This window comes from Eptesicus fuscus, chromosome 17, assembly GCF_027574615.1.
Source record: "Eptesicus fuscus isolate TK198812 chromosome 17, DD_ASM_mEF_20220401, whole genome shotgun sequence".
In the NCBI taxonomy this organism is placed as follows: domain Eukaryota; kingdom Metazoa; phylum Chordata; class Mammalia; order Chiroptera; family Vespertilionidae; genus Eptesicus; species Eptesicus fuscus.
This window is the reverse complement of record NC_072489.1, coordinates 13,597,973-13,623,434: the sequence shown is the minus strand read 5'-3', so window position 1 is coordinate 13,623,434 and position 25,462 is coordinate 13,597,973. Positions and strand designations below refer to the sequence as shown.

General features: G+C 49.4%; 1 protein-coding gene across 22 annotated transcripts in view; it reads right to left on the bottom strand.

Moving 5' to 3' along the window:
- Positions 1-25,462, bottom strand: part of KCNMA1 (potassium calcium-activated channel subfamily M alpha 1) — a 689,823-nt gene that overhangs the window by 199,391 nt on the left and 464,970 nt on the right. For all 22 annotated transcript variants that reach the window (XM_054729031.1, XM_008145306.3, XM_008145307.3 and 19 more), the window contains 3 exons: positions 20,452-20,527; positions 17,664-17,834; positions 15,764-15,855 (listed from right to left, as the gene is read on the bottom strand). In XM_054729031.1, coding sequence (XP_054585006.1) covers positions 15,764-15,855; positions 17,664-17,834; positions 20,452-20,527 — 339 coding nt within the window. The remainder of the gene's footprint in view (positions 1-15,763; positions 15,856-17,663; positions 17,835-20,451; positions 20,528-25,462) is intronic.

Sequence of the window (25,462 nt, the reverse complement as noted above, 5' to 3'; positions counted from 1 at the left end):
GGTGCAGTTCATAATATCACCATTATGGACTGTTATTGTTACGGAGCTGCACTTAGCGATCGGCAAGCAGAGGCCACCGGGGAGGGAGGCGTCAGTGACTTCCTCAGAGGAGCCGTGTGAGCAAGATCACTGAGCTCGAGTCCGTGCCTGCCGGGTTGAGGGAGGTCCTGTGACCACCCATCCAAATTCTACGCTCAAAACTCATACACCCAGCACCTTCCTAAAATACACAGTATGCCTGAGTACATGATGTGAATGAAACACTTGGATTATATGCATTTTTATCACGTCATACCTTAACATGCTTGTTGTCACACATGTGCATCTATATGGACAAAACAGGCTGCACGTGAATTTGCGTGATCTCAATAAGATTTCTAATTGTGAACTTGACCTCTCCACAAATGACAGTGGGGCAGCGTGGGGACAATGTTGATACTTTCTGCCCACAAACTTCCCTGGTGGAGACCAAGGCCAGCATGGTCCAAGGTAAGGGCCCCTCTACAGGGATGTGAAAGGAAGCCAGATTTGATTCCCTGCTCTGCCCCGAGGACGTGTGATCCAGGGCAAGCTTCTTATCCCTGTTCAGCAGATGAGGGAACTGAGAGGTTAAAACCCCAGCCAGCTCCTGCCCCAGGCATTGCAAAGCCTACAGTTCTATACCAGTATAAGCCTGGTTATTATTCAAAGCTGGACTCAAATCAATGAGAGGGCCAGAGAGATGCCTGAACATCCATCCTTCCTATCCTGTGCGCAAAGAACTGAATGAACATCTGCCAGCATCCCCGCTTCCTCTTCCAAAACCATTCATCTCTAGGACAGCTGTATGAGAAGTGGAAGGGGAGGGGATGAGTTCACCCTCTCACCCTTGAATCAAAGGCTCAGCCAGCTGATTTATTCAGCCTTAGAGTCAGGGTTCTCTTAGTTGAAAATGTGCTGGGTACATATAAAATATATTCCAATGCAATCAATATTATCCCTTAAGCCTTTAATTAGCTTTCACTTCTCTTAAGAAGTAAGACAAATGCTGGCAGGAGACAGAAGGAAAAAAAAAAGGATTGACTTTTCTCATTTGGTGTTAGCTGTCCAATACCATTCTCGACGATTTAAAATATATGTCTGTTCACTACAGCATGCCTTCTGGGGTAGAGAGCAGTCTTTATCAAAAAGGGAGGGGAAAAAAATCTTCCTTCAACATAATTGGTATTTTTGCTCAGAAAAAGCGAGATTGATTGAAAGCAGATTGCCGCCCTGCCCGCGGAGAGGTATTAGGTACATTATGGTGGCAACCTTGGAGGACCCATATTGTTCCAATCTGTCCCGTATCTGATTTGAAGATTTACCGCGTCCCTGTTTTGTGCCAATAATCATTTCCCTCTATTTTGTTTTCCATACAGTGAACGCGATCAAGGAACCCACATATTGAAAAGGTTTGAATGCAGTTAGGATTGATGGATGGGAGAAGCTGCCTCTCCAACTCAGCATCTGCGTCAGGAGGCCGGCTCCCACCAGCCCGTCACCCAGGGAGCACGAGGGCCCTGCGGGAGTGCCGGGGTGGATGGTGAAAGGGGCACATTTATTTCCCAGAAGTATTTTCAGGAGTTGACAATTCCAGGGGCAGTCGTCTTGGGAAGGATGTCATCGAGGGGAGAAGAGAAGCAGCATTTCCTGTTAGTTGACAATGTAATTGAAATGCTCTAAGACTGAGAGCAGGGCGTGTCATCCCTGGACACAGAGTGACGGTCGTTCGCAGTGCATGGTTCAGAGAACGCCAAAAAAGACCCTCATCCAAAATTATCTCTGTCAGATCTGTGACACCCGCAAATCTACCATGTGAGATTCATTTAGATAGCCCTGTGTTAGCTCCGACACCAAGGAACGGAATAGTCCTAGGTAAGGGGCCAATTCTGCATTTCACAATTATGAAGTCAGAATCTCTGAGTGGCTGGTCCGAGCGCCTGGTCCATGAGGTTATCTTGAAAATTTATTTAAATAGAGATAATACATGAAAAGGGCCTAGGAAAAGGTCTGGCCCTTCTAAGCATTAAATGGCAAGATTCACGGGATACCCGTAAATCAATACGTAACATAAAAAGCTCCGAGGCCCATATAATCTCACCTAATCCTCACATAACCCCGTGTTCCTCTTATCTGCATATTTTCGGGTAACTTCTCTGAACCTCAACCTCCTTAAGTTATGTGTCCGAGATCCCCCAGCAAGTGAAAGGGACTTGCCCAGGCTGTGACCCTGTTCTCGGACCCAGTTCTCGCTGAGAGGAAAGGGGTGATGTGAAAAGGGCAGAGGCTGCGATATTGCAGCTCTGCTGGCTCCTGACGGGCTGGGCTGAACCAAGAGGAGATCCTCCTGGACACACAGAGGAAGGGGTGTCGGCGAGTCTTCGCTGGGCCAGGAGAGAGGCTTAGTGGGGGGCCTGCAGCAGGCAGAGATAAACCCCACCTAAAGCACCACAGAGATGCAGGGTCACTGGATTCTGGCTGCCCCTGGTCAGCTGGACCAGAAGGCCCAAGACAGCCAAGGCTGAGAGGCAGCACGAACTCTGAACCAAGTTTCAAGTTAAGCCACACAATTTGGCCACCCAGGGGCTGCGGCGCAATGCAGACGTCCATCTTTAGATGCTATAGGCTGTATCCGGCTCAGGACTTCCTCAGCCTGAGCACCCAGAGGAAGACAGAAATCTTGTGGCTCATTGACGCTGGAGAGTTTACAAAGGCAGCTGCTGCGGACCCAGAGCTGGACATGTTTAGACTGCTGCCATGGCAACCGCTGACTTCTAGCAGGCCCGGCCCCCTGGTTTGCGAAGATGGCCAGCCAACCTAACTCAGTAACCATTTTTTCTCTGATGTACTTTTTTGGTTTTTAAAGTTTTTAGTTCTGGGAACAAATCTTTATTGAGATAAATTAATGTTAGTAGCTAGGATTAAAAGGTCCATCTCAGATGCAGGAGGAAGTATCTGAAATGCCAAAATGGCATCTTGGGGAGAGCAGTTACTCACACAGTGTCTGGCCTGGGGAGAGTGTCCACAAACGCGGGCTGGATGAACCAGAGGTGGTAACGCTGGTGGGTCATGGAGCAGGCATGGCATGGAGGGGTGGAGGGTGACTTAGTCAGAATAATGTTTGACTGTTGTGATCGCTATCAGGGCTCACCAGAAAACTACCAGTTGCTTATTTCACGGGCGCCTCTTCACTCAATAAGTATCGCTGTCAATAACCATCTTCACCTCCCACACACTGTCCTCCATCACTCCGCTTGGAAGAGGGTCAGGAACGCTGGACGCCCGAGAGCTCAATGCCACTGTGCCTTTCAGAGTGGATAGCTCAGGGGCACTGCCTCAGGGCTGGAGGCGTAAGAGGAGAGGAGAGAGGGGAGCCACCAGACACAGCTTTTCAAGGCTCTGGGGAACGAGGCACCCAGAGCCCCTGAGGGTGAGCTTCCCTCAATGAGAGAAAACAAATCTACACACTTTTCAAAAGACTCAGGCAGTGTTGCTGAGAGCCGGCAGCCTTTGCAAAGGGCCGTGAGCATGGTGGGCTCCCTTGCACGTTCTCCCGTGTATCTTTGTGTCAGAACTGCCCTTGGCGAGTGTACAGTCTAGTGCCTGCATCGTTCTGCTGTGGACACTGCGGTCCAGAGACTCAGTGCCCAGTGAATGCCAGAGCAAGGGCAGGCCTGCCTGTGGTGTGATGCCCCCTAAGCCAAGGAAGCAACTGGTGCCGCTAGAAGAAGCTGGTCCTGGGTGACCTGGGACCAGTAGAGCCCTAGCACAGGGTCCCAGTTCTCTGGACCTGCCCCCGTTCATGCCATCCGTCCATCTTGTCTAGACATCTGCAACAGCCTCCTAATTCCGTTCATGTTTACTCTCCCCACAGCTCCCAACCCCCTCCCCCGCTCCAAAAAAGCTAAAACGAGAGGATGGAGGCAGATCCGACTGCATCGGGCCCCACGGGCCAGGGAGGTCCTACATCTCCCTTAAGCAGAGCCTCACTGAGGAAGATGATGTAAAATGCACAGCTCTGGGCTGTTTATTTTTAAAGATACTATATCCATTTTTACTGGAACAAGTATAAAGAACTTAAAAAACCCATAGCTATCCTGTCACAATAAATCATACGGAGTAAATTGAAAATCCTATACAGCTTTTCCTGAATACACTGTGCTCACTTTGTCAAAGAGCTAGATGAAATGTGGCATATATTGATCTCGATGTCTCTGTAAAACTATAATATTTATATCAAATACATATGCTAGAAGCTCTTGTCTTTCTGCTGAGCCTTCTAATCATGTTTCTCTGGTCCCACCTCCCCCCACACCTCCTGCCATTGGTAGCTGCTGCCTTGATGGGAACGCATTTTAAGAAGGACTTGTCCAAGGAATTCATCAGCGTTTTATCACGTAGAAAGCAGGGTGGGGTGGCAAGAGACCCCGAAACCCACATCACAGAGGTCAGTATTCAAAGTACTGCCCTAAAGGAAGAAGGCTAAACTAGCTCCTGCCTTCACACGTCCTCCTAAAAGACTGTCCCAAAGGATGTCCATGCCGGAGATCGTCTTCTGTAAACAAGGTAAACCCAGGTGAGTGGGCCCCCTCTTTCCACCGCACCCTGGGACCCAGCTCAGGACCCCCAAACTGGCTGGGCTTTCAAGAACTATATGTTGATCAATGGACTTGATGGCGGAGCATATGTGGCTAGATGACCCTGGGCCATAGTAAGTGTAGAAGAATTGAACAGTCAGATGCAAGCCTGTCAGAGCAGTGCCTGATTCTACCAGCTCAGGTCTACTACCCTGTTTCAAGTATGTGAGAGAACAGCACGTGTAAAAAGGACAAAAATGAAGCCAAAACAACTGTGAGCACGCAGCACTCCAAGCCCTGTTTTAACCACTTTCTGTTTAAAACAAATGAAAACACAAACACAAACAAACAACAACCAAAACAGCCCAAGGAGGTTAGGAGATGAAGTCATTTCCTAGCCAGGGCTACATCTAGGATTTTGCTAATCACAAAGGAAGGAAATGCCTTCTCCCTCCAAGTGAGGAAGAGAATGAAGTAATCATCTGATCCAGCTGTCAACAGAGCTGTTCTGGGGAGGCAGGCTGCTTGGCTGTTTCTCTAAATGGGGCAGAAGGTTGAGCAACTACATCCCAGCATCGCAGCAAAGGCACCTCTGGAAAACACCCCAAGGTCGGAAGACAGACTACTGGTCGACCCAATGGGAAACACTGGATATCCTGACCAGACCAGACCTTTCTGCAGGAAGGAGGTGCATCTTACCATCGGTAAGTGGTCAGCACCTGAGCCAGCCCAGAGGGATCTGTGACTGCACCTCCACCGTCCCAAGTCGGACCTCCATAATTGGACCGTGCACGAGGATTGATCCCCGTCTTTGTGGCTGGCTGCCTAAAGAGTGTTTCAGTCCAAGTCTTAAAACTAAATGCCGGGAACCTCAGTGTGGGAGACATTGGTTGCTTTTGCCTGTTCAGCAGGCATCCTCCTTCTGTCAACAGCACCTCATTTTTTTAATGCTTTATTGTTGAAAGTTTTACATATGTCTCCTTTTTCCCCCCTTGACCTCTCCCAGCCCGCCCCCGCCCCCAGCACATGCTCCCACCCCCTATTGTCTGTGTCCATGGTCATGCTCATATGCATGAATACAAGTCCTTTGGTTGATCTCTTACCCCCTGGGTAAGCACCTCATTTTTAATTGGAGAATCACTCCTCCCCAACCACGTACAGTCCTGGGCCCTTTAATCAACGTTCCCTGACCAAGCTCTGCCAATCCTGCTTTTCAGTTTCTCATTTAATTCTCACAATAACCTAGGATGCAGATATTACCACCACCGTTTTGGTTTCTTTCTCTCTATTCCTTCCTTCCTTCCTTCCTTCCTTCCTTCCTTCCTTCCTTCCTTCCTTCCTTCCTTCCTCCCTTCCTCCCTCCTTCCTTCCCTCCTTCCTTCCTTCCTTCCTGTCTCCTTCCTTCCTTCCTTCCTTCCCTCCCTCCCTCCCTCCCTCCCTCCCTCCTTCCCTCCTTCCTCTCTCCCTCCCTCCCTCCCTCCTTCCCTCCCTTCCTCCCTCAAGGAAGCAATAATATAATGGCCAGACTCTCACAAACTGCACTTCCTTGTCTCTCTCCCCAACCCCTCACTCCTCTGCATTTTATTCATCCCATAACTACAGACTTAATGGCCTTTGGCTATTTTTTAAATAAGCCAGTCTTCCCCTGACCTGACTCTTCCAATCCTGGCCGGCTCTCTGCGCTTACAGAAGGATCATCACACTGAACCACACTCTCCTCGACTCAGATCTCTCTCCACTTGGTAATGCTGCTTCTGAACAGGAGGGACTAAGAGAAGAGAGGATTAAGCAAAAGTCAGCTACCTCTTTGGGAAGAAGGTGAAATAGAGAATGAGTCCAAAAGAAATGGTTCTCGCCCTAGAGAGGAGACATACAGCTTTGATTTGCAAATTGAGCCCTCCCTCTCTCCCTAACCCCTCTAGGAAATCATGCCTCATGGCTTGAGAGCATGTGCTATTGGACTTGACCTTCCCATAATGACAATCAAGTTGACACACCCTGGCCTTGCTCCCCAGCCACACCCAAGGGTGTTGCCCCAGGTTTGCACACTCAGTTAGCCAGCCTGGCTGAGTAGATGCAACACACTTGCACAGGCCTCCGAGGCCTCCGGCATGTTACCCACAAAATAACTGGGAGCTGTCCACAGCTTCCAGGTCTCCGTGAGGCACAGAACTCCTCCCCAAGAGGGAAGGCAGGGAATGGAGCAGACCTCAGGGTGGCATCAGCCGCTCCCCATCCTTCCAAATCTCTCTGCACCCCTGTTACTGGGTCCATCATTAGATCCGTAGGCTTTTGGTGCTCAAGTCACCTGCCCTTACCTTTGCCCTAACTGCTCCAATGGGTACATTTAACAATTGGGAATTAGCGAATGCTTTTAGGAGCATTCCTTCTAAAATGCTTGCAGCCTTCATGTTGCTTTATAATTTCATGATTTTATTGAATAAAATTGTTGCCAAAATAGCATCTCACTGGGATGATACTCCTACATTTTCAAGCTTCTGTTTAGCTGCCACTGGCTTCTTAAATGATTCTGATTGCTCAATGTCCCAGGTACACTCCAGGAGAGCAATAATCACACTTTCTAGCTCATCCTTTTATTTATTTATTTATTTTACAATGTTTTTTAAAATATATTTTTATTGGTTTCAGAGAGGAAGGGAGAGATAGAAACATCAATGAGTGAGAGTCATAGATCCGCTGCCTCCTGCATGCCCCTTACTAGGGATTGAGACACCTGGGCAAGTGCCCTGACCTGGAATCAAACCATGACCTGCCGGTTCATAGGTCGATGCTCACCACTGAGACACACCGGCTGGGCTCTAGCTCATCCTTTTAAACACAGCACATAGCATGGTGCCAGGAACACGGCAGGGGCTCAAATACTTGTTAGTGGAGCAAATATGCTGAATGAGAGCTTTCCTAGATTTGCTCTAGATGCTAGCTGACATTGGGCTTCATGGTCAGTGGCCAGGGTCAGAAACCTGTCACAGAGATGGGCGTGTATGCATCTCTGAACTGCCTCTGTGTCCCCTTATTGAAAAGGTATAGAGAGGGGACCGAAGGTTCCTTTACTGACGATTGCCACCCACATCTGGAGCAGCCCTGTGGTTCCGGAGATGGGAACAGCCATTGCCATGCAATGCCAGTACTAGATGTGGAGGCTGGCTCCCTGCGCGTCACAGGATGAGGCTTCCAGGAGTTTCACATCGCATTAGCCCCTACAGATTTTTAATAAAAGGAGACACCAGACTTGGCCAGTTAGAAAGTTTCCTGGTTTGTTTTCAATGTATGATGGCAGCATCTGTGGGATGAACCCCAAATCTACTAAGAACTGCTGTACACAGATCTGGAAAGCCTTCCATCAAAATGAATGACATCGTCAGAAACAGAAAACAACACCACTTAGTCTCCGAGGGCCACGTGCATCTTTTGAATTTGAAATCTACCCAGCAAGGATTCTCCAATCAAATGTGAGGTTAAAGAGAAAGAATCTTCAGGGATTGTAATTAGAAAATACATATTCAGACTTCTTTTTTTAATGGAAGAATATTTAAGAGCAAAATCTAGGCTTACATATGACTTTGTGGGGTTTTTTTAGCCATGCAATTCATCTCCCACCTACATTTCTATTCTTGTTTTCAGAACAATAGCTGGAACATTTTGATAAGTGTGTGGAAGGGAAGAGAGAGACAGCAGGAAAGTGTGTCTGTGTGTGTGTGTGTGTGTGTGGGGGGGGTGCTTTCATTTCATTAGTATTATCAGGAAATTGATTTAATATGCATTCGAGTCTCTTTAAATCGAGCTTCAAGTTTGAAAGGGATTGAAGATGTGGCTTATAACAATCCAAAGCAGATGCAAAGAAAGAAGCACCCACATCCACACCCACCAAGACCCCTCTCGCTGCAAAGGAATACCTGGCATATTACATTATACGATACAGCATCTAATTGACACTTGCTTTTGGTATCTGTCCCTCGGTACTGAATTTCAGAAGTAGTCAAGGGGTCATTGTTCCAAAGTATTAGGGCAATCTCATTTTTTCCTCCCCTAAAAGTTTAATGCTAATCAAAGCAGAATGCCTAATCAGTCCAAGCTGGCCTGTCAGCATGAATTATCTGTTTGTCTTCTTATTTACTGTATCTGTCTGTCTACGGTTCTTCATATCTTTGTGAAGATCGGTTATTGGGGCCTGTGTTTCCTTCTGACTCGAATGGCTACCAGATGATCCTTCCTGGTGATATGTTGATGATTTGCTAATTTATGGTTTTTAAAATCTAGGAATCTGAAGACATTGCTGGGAGTTCAAGTTGGGGCTCGCATGGGCCTTGCAAGGAGAGGGCTGAAGGGCTCACTTGTCAAGGGATGGAAGTTTGTGTAAAAAGCAAAGCTTCAGTCACATTTCAACCAGAGCGGTGTCTGTGGGACAGAAATCGTAAATGACATCTCACAGGGAACCTCACTCACAAGAGCAGTCCCCCCACGCAGGCCGTGGGGGGCAAGAGTGAGTGCTGCCTAAGCTCCATGGAGACGGGAAAGGGAAGAAGGCCCCGGTGCTCAGCCCAACACACCAAGGGAAGGACCCTGCGTCATAGTCCAAACGCTGGGTCAGGCCTTCCCAGGAAGCTCAGCCACGGCCATGCAGCCCGCAGGAAGGCCATCACCTCTGGGAACCAGCAGGGGAAGCCTAAATAAGCTCTGACTTTGAACTGCCAACCACATTGGTGGTCAAATAATATATGATGTGCAGCTCAAGACAGATGTGACCTATTTGGAGGTTTTTATGGGTGTGTGGAAATACATCTATCCCCAGTGCCTGGCGTGTATCGAGCACTCAATAAACACATGTGGAATGGATGACAATGAGGAACTCATGTGAGCTCTCGTTTAGGTGGGGGTGGGCTACCAAGGGCAGATGAAATGAACCTTTGTAAGGAAATAATCTCTGTTCCTCCACAGCCGGTCATTGCAATTCCAATTTTTAAAAATGGTCGAGAACCACGGCGGGCAAAGCTCTGAGTGTGGCGAAGACGGTGAGATGGAATTCCATGTTGACACAAAAAATGTAGCAAAAGGGACGAGAAAGTGGAATCAGAAATGAACAAAGAATGCAGAGGCAGATGAGGAGCCTATTTCTGATAAGAGGGAAGGCAGAGTCTGATAAGGGCCCCCTAATCAGAACCGGGGCAGGTACGAGGATGCCTCACCTGGCGGGTCACAGGAGAGCACGGTCAGGCATCTGGACCCCAGAGAGACAGAGTTTAAGACTTAGTCCCATGGAGGGACAAACAAAGACCTCACAAAATATGAATTTTAAAACTAGGGTGCTCACTTCTTTTGGGGATAATGAAAGCTGGGTTCAGTGGCCACTGAACGACTGTAACATCTCCTCCCAGGTTTGTGCTCCTCCCTGGACCACCTGATGGAAGGTGAAGAATCCCTGTTTTGCTCTACAACAGAATCTTGGGTCTTGTCTCTGCTTTTAAAATGTGTGCCTGGTAGCTCCCTTGGCCACAGCCTTGCTCATTGCCTGTGACCTCCTGGAGACTGGGACCTCCCCCAGGACAGGTTCCCTGGGCAGCTTGCTCACCACCCATCCCGATCCGGTTCGCACACAACCCAGCAGTGTGCCTGGCACAGAGGTCCTCAGCAAACCTCCAGAACTGAATGAATGAACCAGTGGAGATAACAGGAGCGGACGGTAACTAACTGCTCTCTAGCGGTTCTTAGAGCTTGACATTTTGTTCCAAATTACTGAATACTCTTCAAAATGTAAGCATTTACATGAAAAATCACAAATCACCCTGTTTTAATTTTTTAATGGAAAAGCATAATAGGGTCTCCCCACCTCTGTGCCTTTGAGGCTCCTTCTTACAACCCTGAAAACACACGTGAGGTTGAAGGCAGATGGCCCTCCCTCCCTCCAGAGGGACACAACCCAAGGGCTGATATTCCCGCTCAGAGCTGATGTCCCCGGAGCCAGAGACCCAGAGGTGTGCTCTCAGGAGCTGAAGGGAGCAGGTAGATACCTCTGCCAGGGCAGAGAGGGCTCTTCCTAAGACAGAATGCAGGTGGGCTCTGCCCAGGAGTGGTCTAGGCGATCACTACCACCTACCATGGCTGGTCACCTAGGAAATGAACCCACAGAAAGGATGGAGCCTGACAGTGTTGAAACCCACAAATACTAGTAAGACACAAATCACACGTCGATCAATGATCTGCCTGCCCATTCTTGAGAGCTCCTCATTGTTAGAGGTGTTCAAAAGGTCAATTTCTTGTCTAACCGAATGAGCGGGGCTAATAGTTGTGTCCCCTCTCCCTGGAGCCAGGATCCTGAGAGGTAACAAATGATCAGAAGGAGGAGACAGGCCCAAGGTGACACCCCACTTATGGACAGTGGTGGAGAAACACGTACAATGATCAGATCCCTGAGTGTAGAGCAGATCGAACAGGGTCTCGAGAGATGATCTAGAGAGGCAATGTGACCCAGGGGCGCATACTGCCCCAGGTTAAATCCCTGGTTGAAGATCTGCCCTTCAGTAGCTATGGGACATCAGGCAAATCACTTAACCTCTGCGGTCCTCAGTCTCCTCACCCACTGCAAATGGAGATGACAACATTACCTCCCTCACAGGCTGCTGGGAGAATTGGAAAATAGGCAAGTGTGTGTAGTTATTACTATTGTCATGGAAGGCGGCCCTAGGGCTTTGTTCTACAGTGATTCACGTTCTCACTTCTGGAAGTCCAGAAGGAAGCGCTCTACATTTAAGTTTCACAGGCACCTTTCATGCATTGGAGCTAGACCCGGTTAGTCAGCGACCACTGCTCCCCCAGCCAGAAGGGGGCCCAGATTTCTCATCCAGCTGGCAACATTTCCTCCCAGTACATTATATTCACTTTCCTATTCCCTTTGCCTACTCCTTGTCCTGTTATTCGTCTCTCTCTGTGTGTCTTCTCAGTATTTGGCTACCAGGAATCCATGGAATAACCAACCCATCCCATTCTCCTCTGTCCCAAACACCTGGCCAAAGACACTGCCTCTGTCTCGGGCCCCAGAAGCCCAGCCTGGGAAATACAAGGTCTGGATGGCTCCCTGTCCAGGCCGCCTCTAACAAGGGGCTTAGCAGATGGATTCCTCTCTGTGGCCGATTATTTTCCATGGCCCTTGGCCATGTGACCTTAGACCATGATCTTGTCAGTTCTCATAAACTAACCAGGAGTGGGCTGAGTCACACACAGAGAGGAAACCTCTGGGGGAAACGGCAGGGGCTGTGGGAGGAAGGAGAGCAGGCTGGGATCCTAAAGGCCATGGGAGCCTCACCCCTGTGCTCCCCGCCTCGGAGCGGCTTTGGCATCACACGAAAGAAAGGAGGAGAGGCAGCGAGCATCCTAAGGAGGACGGCTGGGCTGCAGGCGGGCTACTCTTTTGAATAAAATCTGGGGACTCAGCCCAAGGGGCTAACTGTCCCCAAGACCTCCAACTTGGAAAAACTGCCTTCCTGGGTCATTCACTGGAACCCCTGGTTGTTGACACCCAAATCCCTATTCTCAGGAGCCCCAATACATCACCACAAGATACATTAGAGAAAAGCTGACACACAGAACACACTGCCCACACCCACTGCTGGCTCGGGCTGCGCTGTGGGAGGTCAGGTGTGGAATATGGAGGAGAGCGCTGGGCGACGCCTTGATACAGTGTTGACGGGGAAGGTGTTCTGGGGATGTGAAGGGAAATGTTTACATCCTGCCAAACACACACTGAAAATGAGGTGCCGAGGAAATCTTCATATGCTCAGATACTCTAAAATGGGGTGTTACCTAAACAAACCCCCAAGCTTCTCGGCCTAGTTTTCTTTTACTCTAAATAATCTTTGGAATTCAAAGTTGTGTGTCTCCGTGGTTTTGGGTCGCAAGTTACCTTGAGTTCTCCAAGGATGCGTTTTTAAAAGGGAGGTTATTCCTGAGTAAAATGCTCACCCATAAACCAATCCCTTAACTGTGTATATGTTTTAATTACTTTCTGGGCACTCGCTTGACTAAATCCTTGGGAGCAGTGTGCATGTAAGTGGGTCCATGAGTACAGCACATACATTCATGCATACACACAAACATGGGCGAAGCATGCTATTTTCAGAGTCTGAACTCTATCTTTCAACAAAGTTTAGCTGCTTTCCTTTTGCAAATGCATTTAATTTTATCTGGAAACTTTTTGACGTTAGAAATAGAACAACTGTAGTTTCTCATTATGTTTGCTGCCAGAACCCATGCTTGGTTGCTCAACTAAAGACCTTATATTGCTAATTACTACCACATGCCCGTATCCCAAGCGCAAGGGAACTTATTGATTCTGACAGCCCATTCTCTCAACACTGAATTCCAAATGAAAACTCAAATTTTGGCCAAACATAACATTTCATCAATCTTGTTCTACTGACTGGAAAAACAACATCAAACAAAGGGTGCTAATGGCCCTCTATTACCGTGCCTTTCCCAAGCTTATATTTTCTGATGAAAGATCTAAGTGACCAAAGGGCTTCTTTAAACTACTTAGTAATTAGCTTTTGAACCAGGAAACAATGCGCAAAGTGCACAGTCCCCGTGCTGATGACAGAACCTGCTCTCTGTCCGTAGGGTCGGCGACACTGGAGACCCAGCGAGAACATTAAAAGCCAAGTGCGCATTTTCATAAAGGGGATAGGAAAAAAGAGAGGGGGCGGGCATAAGCAGGCTAGCAGCGGTGATAAAAGATTACCGAGACGGAGGCAGAACAAAAGCCGCAGGAGCCTGTGATCTGAAGTCATCACCGCGAGGGGGTTGGAGTGGAAATGCCAAGGCAGAAAGCGCCGGATCAGACCAGGCCGGGGGTAGGCGCTGGTCTGAGGGCCTGAGCCGGTCACTGGCCATCAAAAGCTGTCAGCCACCAGGCCCACCCACACTGGGGTCGGGAAACTAATTGGGGGTGAAGGGGATTTTACGTGGAGCGAGAGTCAAGATATATTTTCAACCTGGACTTCAGGGAAATTGACTTCGGGGACAGTGATACGACAGGCTGGCTGGGACAGCGGGTGGGAGGCCAACATGGCCCTGGCCGTCGGAAGGCCGTCTGCTTTAAGGCGACCTGCCCACACTTTAAGGCAGAACTGAGAGAGAAGCTGTTTTCCTCTTGGCATGGAGCACATGACCGATGGAATCTCCAGACATATTTGGCCTTTTGGATGCAACCAGTGGCCCAGAAATCAGAGCAGCTTGGTTCTAATCTCATTCGGGCTGTCAGGGAAACAGGAGAGCAGGGCTCCATCAGAGGGGAGGTGGAGGCACGGGCTGGCTCCACAAGAAGGTGCCAACTGGCTCTCTCTCAGCCACTGTCCTTTGTTCCTTTGAAAGGAAACGGGTGTCCTGTGGGTAGTTCAAGAGAGTGAGCCCTGTTTTTCCCGCCTCCTCATCTTCTGAAGGGAGGACGGGCCACCCGAGTGTGGGGTGTGCTGGAACCGTCTCAGAGAGGAAGTCCGCGCATCTAACGGGACCGCCAGGCGAGGAGGAGGCGGTGAGGATGGAGGGGACACCATGGTGCTGGTTTGATTTTCTCTTAAAAAACAGAATCGGCTATTTAAGAGTTTACCTGAAAATGAATGAAAGAAGCCTAGTTCCAGTGCAGGAACTTCTGTAATAGGGAAGGGGCAAGAGTGATGGAAATATTCCGCGTCTAGATCAGGTGGGAGTGACTGGCTGGGCACACAGGTGCAAATGTCCTGAGCTGAATGATAAAGATGCGTGTGTACCTCTTACTCCATGAAAGTTAAAACAAAACACAAAACCTCAGAAACAAAGCTGTGCCCAAGAAAAGTCCTTTTTAAAAAAGGGACGGATGGTTGCTGCCTGCCCGGCCTCCCTCCAGCAGTGGCCGGAGAGATGGCGGCTGGCAGAGCACAGCGAGCTGAGGGCCGGCCACGTACTCGGGGGAAAATCGCTGGTGGGTCATGGACCTACATATTGATAACATGATGAGCACAAGTTGAAAGAGAGCCCATGGAGAAAGCATTCGTGTATGGAAAGCCAAACAAGACACTTCGGCCTTAGCATGTGGTGTCCTGACATATCAGAAACATATTATTTCTTGCCCACAAGGAATTGCAAGTGAGTAACGAGTCCCTGTGAGGATAAGCTCTGTGCCTCCTGGCTAAAGAGAACTGGTTCCCCGGTAGCCATGCCTTATAGTAGGCAAGGTGACCTTGACCTTGCCTCCCTGAGAATTCCTTGCTGGAGTAAGATCTCACATTACTGCTGCACAGATAACCCATAAAATGGCATCATCTTAGTGTGGGGGACCCGAGTGTAACCACCAAACCAGTTGGTGTGAGGAATGAATGAGCATGGTTTACTTGTTAGGGACCAGAACAGAAAATATGGGCCCAGTGATATCTACTGGGTTTATACCTGTGACATCTACTCCTAAATCTAGTCCTAGCCAATCTTTTGACCTAAAGGCTGAAATATCCAAGTCATTCAAGTTATCTATAACCAGTAACTTAACTGGGTAAGCATGATCCGGATTGTACACCTTTCCCCAGCCCACATTGTAAGCCCCTGCAATTTGCCAGATCCATAAAGCAAATAGAGCCCAATACATGATGGTTATTAAGTCAGCTCACAGTTTTTAGTGTCAGTTTCAAGAGGATATGTCCTGGTATGGCTGTTCAAGTTGAGGTGTGTCCACCTTACCCCGTGTGTGATGGGTCTAACCTCGCACCCCTTCCAGGATAAACCCATGTCTCTTGGAAAGATGCGTGGGGGGAAGTGGTGAATGAGCACAGGGCTGGGCAGTTGGTCCCGGTGTGACAACCTGGGTAACATCACACCCCACCCAGAGTGTGGCCCTTCCCTCAGAGAGAGGCCCGGGTGGGTAGGAGAGGGCAGGACTCAGGTGCCACCACCACAGGGACTCCTGGAAGCCACTCAACCACATCTTTTCTGGTGCAACCGACTTACTTTCTGCCTCCATGTTTGTTAAAAGTCCCGCCGAATTTATTCCGATTCAGGATGAGAGCAGCAATTTCGGGCACGTAGCGGGCAAACATTGCCTACATGCATGAAACAAAGAAACAAGAGCCAAAAAAAACAATGGCATGCAGAGAGGACCCCGCAGCGGAGGCAGCAGACCTCTGGATACTTACTTTCTTCCACTAACCGCACTATAGGAGCCCCCGTATTTCTTGCGGTTTCCTATTAACTCTATGATTTCAGGGACGTAGCTGGCAAACATGGCCTGAGGAGAAGATAGGAGACAGAAGAGAGACTAAAAAGACAGGCCAAAGAAAGGGGTGACCTTTCCAGAAGGGGGAGGGGGGGTGCTAAGGTCTGAAAACACAAAAGGATTAGAACTGCGAAGGTATACACTAATACGTTGGATTATAAAAAAGGCACAAAAAGGGTAAGCTCCTGAAAACACACAAGGCAAAACAAACATCAGCCAGCCTAGACAACTAAAAAGATCACAGTTGCTACTGATATTGCCCAAAAGGCAAATACAAAGAGAAAAATACAAAGGAGACGGGAATAAATAAGTTGACATCTAGCTCTTCTTCCTGAAGAAAAATAAGTAGGGGGGATGCATGCTGGGGAAATTACCCACTTACACAGGCGCGCGCGCGCACACACACACACACACACACACACACACACACACACGTGCACGCACACGCACGCACGCACACTCAGATTACTGCAGGGAAAGACCTTTCTAGTTAAAATCCAAAGGAGAACCAATGCCTATGAATGATTCAAGATAATAAACACCAAAGGAAGATTAAAATAATACAAACTTTTGCATTTTAAAAAAATCACTAAAAAGCACACAAGTAAACTGAGGAAATCACATGGGAGGAAAGGATAGCGAGGAGAAACACAAATCTGCCATGTTTTGTCCAACAAACAATGCGCCTGTGGCTGGATAAACCGGACCTCACAGACGCTGCGGAAACACTTGTGTTGATGTACACACACACACTCGTACATTTACATACATTTTTAAATGTATATGTCCTATGCATACAAAACAGAGAGATGTGTATGCATAGTGTAAATGCGTGTGTGGTGTACATATGTGGAAGCTGTGTGTGAAGTAGGATTTTAATCATTTACCTCACACGCAGCAAAAATTGAATCTGAGCCCGGCCAGTGTGGCTCAGTAGTTGAGAGTCGACCTATGAACCAGGAGGTCACGGTTTGATTCCCGGTCAGGGCACATGCCCGGGTTTCGGGCTCAATCCCCAGTGGGAGGCGACTGATCAATGATTCTCTCTCATCACTAATGTTTCTTCTATCTCTCTCTCCCTCTCCCTTCCTCTCTAAAATAAATAAAAATATTTTTTTTTAAATAAAAAGGTACAGTGAGCTGCTTTGAGAGACAAAATGCAGTCACTGCCACTGTATTGCCAAATGTCCCTTGAAAACGACAGCATAACCAGCCATTCTGATCTGCATAGAGCAGAAAAGCAAACAGTGAAACTTTCTGACTTACAAGGGGAAGAAACAACATCCCAGGTGCCACACTTGGTGACAGCCACCCGGACAAGACCAGTGGGCCTCCATCTCCCACATGGGGACCCCACTCCTTAGGGCAGGCCCCAGCCACAGTGTTTGTTGGAAGTTTGGGGAGGACCGTCAAGGGGCGGAGAACTCTCGAAACCGCAAACTGTCTATGGAGTTAGTTACCAGGGTCAGGGGACAGCAAGTGACCTTGCAGAATGTCAGATACTGAGTTACATTACTAAGGGACAGACACTCACTTAATAAGTGGGCAGCACTTTCTTAAGACAATTAAGTTTGCTCCTGGCTAAATGGCTGGCCCTGACAAGGGCAACACGCCTGGGTCTCTGGGAAACAAGTTAATACACCAGAGAAATATGCAGAAAAGTCCCCCTCACGCTCGGACCGACTTAGCCTGATTGTAACACTAAGGCAATCGCTTGCTTCTAGCACAGAAACACACTATCAAAATACACAGCTTTCAGGAATGGATAATAGGAGATATTAATGACCATAAAAACCAGCATCATAACAAAGAGCTTTTACCAGTCCCCCGAGGATGAAGAAGACCATGAAGAGGCGCCCGAGCGTGGTTTTCGCATAAACATCCCCGTAGCCAACAGTGGACATGGTGACCATGAGCAAGTAGACACATTCCCAGTAGGTAAGCGCCTGGTTGTTTTGGAAATTTTCCCATGGGTCCCCTGAATTCTCCACCTAGAAAAGGGTACAGGGGAGAAGAGGGGAATATTATGCTAGAGATATATATCCTATATAGCAAAAGCCTAATATGCTAAGTATCCGGTCGTCCGTTCAACCAACCAAATATAATATGCTAATGATATGCTAAGGCTGCTCAACTCCTCGCTATGGTGTGCACTGACCACCAGGGGGCAGACGCTCCAACTGGTAGGTTAGCTTGCTGCTGGGGTCCAGCCGATCAGCCTGAGCAAGACGGGCTGGACACGCCCTGGAGCCCTCCCATGGTCCCTCCCTGGCTGGCCAACCTCCCACATCCCTCCCCAGCCCCGATGGTGCACCAGTGGGGTCCCTCGACCTGGCCTGCACCCTCTCGCAATCCAGGCTGAGGGATCCCTCCCCAGCCCCCGAGTGCACAAATTTTGTTCCCCGGGCCTCTAGTGCTCTAGTGTGTAAATATATATATATAATTAGCCAGGTGCACAAAAGCTCCAGCAGGATGTTTTGGAGGGGCGGCCCCTCAACCCCAGTGCTGGCTGCTTGGGCTGGGTTCTGTGTGGGGCAACTGAGCAGGGAACAGGGAGTGGTAGGAACACAATTATGCACCGGAAGTAAACGGCCCTGGTCTGTTTTCCCTTCACATTGTTGAAGATCTGACACCAGCTGCATGTTAGGGCCTTGCTCTGGCCTTGCTTTATGGCATTCCCATCAAGGAAGGGGCCAGAGAGCCCTGCCCTGCCCTTTCTCAGCAAGTTCCTGCTCAGTCTCCCAGCGCCCCACTCACAGGCTCCCAGAGAAATCTAGGGCCTCCCGCAGAGGGTTCCTCCTTTCATCATCCCGCCACGGGCCTGGCTCCTCCAGATCTCACGCCCAAACCCCCAGCAGCATCTCCTGGGGCCTGGCTCGGCTCCCTGCTTTGCAGATCCTCAGCAACGGCTCCACCCTGAGAACCGCAGGCGGTTCCTGAGAGCACGAAAGGGGGCCCATGAGAACAGTTTGGTTTTGCACGACTCTTTAGGCCCAGGGTAGCCAACATTTTCTGTAAAAGGCCAGAGAGTAAATGCTTTTAGCTTTGCGGGCCATGCAGTGTCTGATCTCCATAGGGACAACTCAGCTCTGTATTGGTGGGTGAAATCGGCCAGAGGTAATACTGAAACTGAGGGAGCAGGTCAGGTTTAGAGACCTGTGGTCCAGGCTGCAGTAATACTGAAACTGAGGGAGCAGGTCAGGTTTGGAGACCTGTGGTCCAGGCTGCAGTAATACTGAAACTGAGGGAGCAGGTCAGGTTTGGAGACCTGTGGTCCAGGCTGCAGTGTGCGCGTCTCTGCTTTAAATGTCACAAACACTTTCAGTCCTCTCATCATATCTGATCTGCCAACAAAGCCGTGAGGCAGGTAGGAGAGGTACAGTAGATACTCTCAGGAGAGAGGGAGAGACGGCGGTTGGTTCTCCCTGACCAGTGCCTGTGATCCCTCAGTGTGGCCAGTGCAAGGGCACCCCAGGCCCACAGGCCCACGGGCCCCAGACCTCCACCTCTGCCTCTCCAGAAAGCTCCCAGAACCTGCCTGGTCCACCAGCTCACACATCACCTGTCCTCAGCTCACCATCACCCATCCTCAGAGCACATCTCACCCATCCTTCGAGCACACATCACCCACCCTCAGCGTGCCCTTTCTATGGAAGGTCCTGGTGCTGCTCACAGCAGGAAGGTGAGGTCACTGGCTATTGAAAATGACGAACCCGTCCCTATCTGTGATGCAGGCACTCGGCAGAATTAGGGTGATCATCAAAGGGTGATTTCGGCCAAGAATCCCAGCAGCATAAAAAAGTCTAGGTGGGGAACTTTCAGATCTAGTGACTGAATGAGAGCCTGGCTTCCCTTGGGCTGTGCTCCATGGGGTGAAAATCACATAAGTCCCTATGGTAGGCAGCTAAATGCCAGCTTCCACCCGAGGCAGAGAGGGGCTCCACTGGGGAGGGGCACCCCTACTCAAAGCTTCAGAGTCAGATAAGGTTCTCTCAGGGGTAACAGTTTGCGTTTGTCTGAAACAGGCTCCCTACAATCGCTGTGTTCCCTACAAGCAGGAAAAGTCTGCCCTGAGGAGGTGAGAACAGCTTCACTTCTAATACAAGGCTTTTAAAGAACCGCTCATCCATAAGAATTAACATTTTTTGAGATTCAGAATAACTTGACAAGTCATCAGGCAAGAGAATCAAAGGTGGCTTTTTGTAAGGGGGAAGTGAAAAGAAATTGAGGGATCTGAATGTGTTGTTTACAAAGATGTGGGGCAAACTTCCAACCTGGTCCCCAAGACATTTTCAGGCGTTTGCTGAGGGAGCATTGCCATCTTGTGGCTCCTTGCGGGTATTGCAGACAGAGTGAAAATGTACCCAAGTCCCAGGGCACAACTTGTGAGCTGGAAAACGCAGGATACTAGTGCAAACTTGACTCACCACTGGAACCAGTTTGGGGTAGAGGGTTGGAAACCCAGACAACGGTGCGGTTGCTTCCTCTTTTCTTACGCCGGATGGCTGGGCTTAAGTTTCTCCACAGTGAGAAACAATGCAGGTAACAAAAAGACTCAGAGGCTTGTTCCAGGGAAGCCAGAGCTAAGGCACCTGCGAGGCTACTTACCAAATGGATGAACCCGGCTGCGGTGAGCCACGTGCTGATAAAGATGGAGAGCAGATTCACCAGCTTGATGGAATTACTGTGCGGAGACAACAAGCAAAACCCCGGGTTACAACACAAGTTCCTGCTGGGGCTGCCTCTTCAGCGGACAGGAAGCTCACCCCTGGCTCCCAGCGCTTCCCTCACTGCCAAGGGAATGCCCCGAAGGTGGCATAAGTGGGCCATAAGGTCACATCAGGGCTACTGAAAGGTGCCCCTAAATTAACCCTCCAGTTGTGCACAAGGTTTTATTAATTATTGTTAACTTTTATTTTGAAAGTCTTTCAATCAACAGGAATAATCAAAGAACAGTATAACGAACCTTGTATGCCCTTCACCTAGATTGACTAATTAACATTTTGTCACCTCATTTGCTTTTCTTCTTTCTTTCTTCCTTTTCTATCTATCTATCTATCTATCTATCTATCTATCTATCTATTTATTATTTTATTTTTTGACTGAACCACTTGCAAGTAGACTGCAGACATCATGATTCAACCCCCTAAGTACTTCAGCATTCAACAGCCAAGACGGACATTGTGCAGCACAATCCCAATATAACAGCCGTGCCTCAGGGAGTTAACAGGAAGTCGTAAGGTCCTGGAATACGCACTCCCTGTTTAAGTTTCCCCATGTATTGATGTTTGCATTTTTTTCATCCTGATCCAGGAACTAACCAAGGTTCATGCGTTGTGTTTGGTTAATATGTTGCTTTAATCCAGGGGTCAGGAAAGTTTCTGTAAAGGGTCAGGCAGTAAATATCTTGGGCGTTGCGGGTCATAGAGTCTCCGTTACAACTCCTCAGAGCTGCACTGTAGGATTAGAGCAGCCTGAGACACATGGAAAGGAATGGATGTGGATGGGTGCCAATAAAACTTTATTTACAAAGCTGGCATGGGCTGCCATGGGCTATATAATTTGCTAATCCCTGCTTTATCCTCCTTTCACCTATAATTTACTTCCTTTTTTGTTTGTTTTTACTGACATTTAATTTCTGTGCACTAGTTCAGCTGTCTTATAGAACACCCCATATTGTGGATTCGTCTGATTGGTTCCCCGTGATTAGATCCTGTTTTAGTTCTTCTGTTAAGAGTATCTGCCTCCGATGGCATCACATCAGGAAATCCCAACTCAGTCACACAGGTGTAGTCACTTGGTTACCATAGGAACGTCAGATCTCTCCAGGAAAGGTGCCCTTTGTAATTCATCTGCAATCTATGCCCTGAGACTCTGAGACCATAAGAATATCCTGCTGCCCAACAACCTTATATCTAACTAAAGGCCCAGGGATGAAATTCGTGCACTGATAGGGTCCCTAGCAGCTGGCAGCTGCTGGCTGGGGCCTCCCTCCCTTCCCCCGGCCAGCCCCGCCCCCTGGTCAAACTCCCAGACAAACTCCTGGTCGAGGGAACAATTTGCATACTGCGCTTTTATTATATAGGACTAGAGGCCCAGTGCATGAAATTCGTGCATGGGAGGAGGGGGAGGAGTTTGTCCCTCAGCCCAGCCTGCACCCTCTCCAATCTGGGACCTCTTGAGGGATGTCCGACTGCCCCTTTAGGCCCGATCCCACAGGGCGGTCAGACATCCCTCTCATAATCCAGGACTGCTGGCTCCCAACTGCTCGCCTGCCTCTACCTGATTGCCCCTAACCACTTCTGCCTGCCAGCCTGATCACCCCCTAACCACGCCCCTGCCAGCCTGATCAACACCTAACTGCTCCCCTTCTGGCCCTGTCACCCCTAACTGCCCTCTCCTGCAGGCCTGGTCACCCCTAAATGCCCTCCCTTGCCAGCCTGGTCACCCCCAACTGCCCTCCCCTGCAGGCCTGGTCCCCTCCCCCCCCCCACAACTGCCCACCCCTGCAGCCTGGTCCCCCCCAACTGCCCTCCCCTGCAGACCTGGTCTCCCCCAACTGCCCTCCCCTCCCAGCCCAGTCACCCCTAGCTGCCCTCCCTGCTGGCCTGATCACCCACAACTGCCCTCCCCTGCAGGCCTGGGTCCCCCTTAACTGCCCTCCATTGCTGGCCTGGTCACCCCTAACTGCCCACAACTGCGCTCCCCTGCAGGCCATCTTGTGGTGGCCATTTTGTGTCCACATGGGGGCAGCCATTTTTGACCACATGGGAGCAGCCATCTTGTGTCTTGGAGTGATGGTCAATTTGCATATTACTTTTATTAGATAGGATAATGTCAGCACTCACCCGTGTTCCCTGAGTGGGTCAACTGGAACTCACTACATTTTAAGCTCCCTGAGAGGAGTCTTGTCTGTCTGGGTCCCAGGAGCAGTGAGCCCCTGGCACACAGTAGGGCTTCTATGAATATGTGTACTGAATTTCCTCTGCCATCTCTACTCCACTAAGCGTAAGGGTCACCCTGTCCACTCCCACTGAAAAAGAGCTCCTTGAATGCTGCTACCGGCAGGCCACTTCCTGCCCACAGGCTCCCTGCTGAGTGAAATGCTGCGCCCCAGCTCTGTCCTCCCATCTCCAGCACCGTCTGAGGCTCTAGGCTCTTCTTCCACACGATGCCTTCCTGCTCACTATGCCGCTGTTTATTACTTGGTAGGAACGTCCTCCCCCTCTACCCAAGTCTTTTGTTCAAAATCTGGTTCAATCCACCTCCCTCTGCACACAAAGTGGCTCCTCCTCTTGGCTCTTACCATTCAGACACTTGGTCATTGAACCCACTGGCTTAGACATCCTTTGCAATGTGGTTGTGGATGGCTATTTGACTCTGATCCCTAACAGCATCCTGTAGAAAAGAACTCTATTTTTATCTCTTTCAGTCCCCCTTACTGGTCCAATACCACCCCCCGGTGGTTCACCCATCATTCTGATCTCTGCCTCTTCCCTACTCTCTCTCTCAAGGGGAACCAACATTTAAATTCTAAGTGTTTAAGATCATAGTAATAGTAACGGCTAACACTTTTTGATTGTGCACCCCACCATTCTAAGTGCTTCACATATATTAACTCATCTAATCTTCATAATGACTCTATGAGGTCATCCAGAGGTCAGGAAACTGACCCAGGTTCACACAGCAAGCAGGAGAGTTGGAATCTGGACCCAGGCCGTGTGGCTGCAGGGTCTGCCCTCTTGGCCACACACTACAGAGCACCAGTCACCTTAGAAAGTCTCCCAGATTGCTAACAAAACTGTGCTTCACCCACACTCTGAGCACAGGAGATGCAAAAAGGTCGGAGAGTCCTGCCCCATGGGGGAGTCTGTCTCAACATATTGATTAACCTCTACACCTGTCACAGAAAAGGATGGAGAGGAAAATTCTGGTGACCACATCTCTCCAGGGGCCCCACATGGAGGAATGTTGATGGGGCTGTGGCCCATGGGATAGCCAGGGTTACAGGGGGAGCCCGCCCTGGAGGTCGTTGCCAGGATGGGCATGATGCCAGTGCCCAACTTTCCTTTTCCCTCAATCTCTTTCCTTTTACGTAACTGAGCAGAGGATCATGGTCTTAGTTTTCTAGAGTTGGTTCTGACAGTTCAGGAAAAGAATGAGCGTATATTTTCACTTTTGTGGGCAAGACTGATCTTTTGAAGTATGTACAACAACTTCCTTATGGTTCAAAACCAGACTAGAAAAACAACAAAGCCCACTATATCTTTCTTGGTCATTTCTAGCATGCCGGATTACAATAATGGCCTACAATAATGGCCAACTTTTACTGAGACATTATTATGTGCTAGGCACTGTGTTGAGTTCTTCATTTTCTTCAGAGTTTTCCATCTATACAGGGTTTCCCTTTGATGCAGGTGCTATCACTGCACCCACTACCCAGGTAAGGAAGCTGAGGCTTGGTGAGTAAGCAGCTTCCTGAGGAAACATGGTAGTAAGTGGTGGGGTCAGTATTCAAACCCAGGACTGCCTGACCCAGAGCTGCTGACCTAAGCAACTTGGAGGGACAGTGCAGAGTGTCCCCGTGGATCTCTTTCCTTGACGCTTTGCTTACCCCACATCTCTTCCTCTAGGGAAGCCCTGTGGATGGGCTGGGTGTCAATCAAAGGCCCCCACCTGTCCCTCCACTTGAGTGGCCTGAGCCAGGCTGACCAATGGAGGAACTCCCAGCTCTAAGAGCGATGAGGTAGAGACTATTAGAAGCAGTTTTCAGAAGCTAAGCAGGAAAGAATCTTTCTCCTGAGACATGGGTATGCTCTAGCGGCCACCTGCCTGGGCAAACGCCTGCCTTGGAATGAAATCTGAAAGACATGGAGATAGAAAAAGAACCCTGACAAGAGCAACTGAACCCCTGAATCAGACATGCCCAGTTCCCTCTTGGACCCACAGTCAGCCAAGGCTAGTGCGAGGTGGACTCTGTCACTTGCAGCTAAAAGCCATGTGCCTACAATAGAAGGGTTGATATCCAAAATGCTCTTGGAAAACCCAAAATCAGGTCTGGGACTGTCCATCTGTGGAAAGAGGGTGGATCCTGTACCACCCACTAGTGTGCTAACCAATTAATTCCGTGGCCCTGGAAGTTCTGCTATGAGTCTAGCACCGATCTGCCAAATCCTGGCCTTCATCTCCTTTTCTAGACACTAGCTACCAGGGGTCACGCCTCACCTCTAAGTAGCTGCTGTAGCTGTGAAGGAAGACCCCCAACTGGCCCTCACAATGTGTAAAATCTCCCTTCTAAGCCTCTCCCTAGGGCTGGCAGATGCTGCAGCTCCTGCCTTTTGTTCCCCAGAGCAGCCGGCCAGCTTCCTCACTGACCTTGCAGAGGCTTCTCGCTCTGGAAGAACTGCCACCCCACCCAGATATCTGCAGAGTGGAAATAAGGCAAACGCAGAGAAGGCACCCACCCAGCGAGCCACAGCAGGGGAGGCAACCCCGGCAACCAGTGTGCTGAGCACACCGCAGCAAAGTCACACCTCAGCCCGTCCCCCGTCCGTCCGCTTCTCAATGGGAAGCCAAACCAGACAGAGCCCTCCCGCCTCTGCCTGGTGAGCCCTGTAGG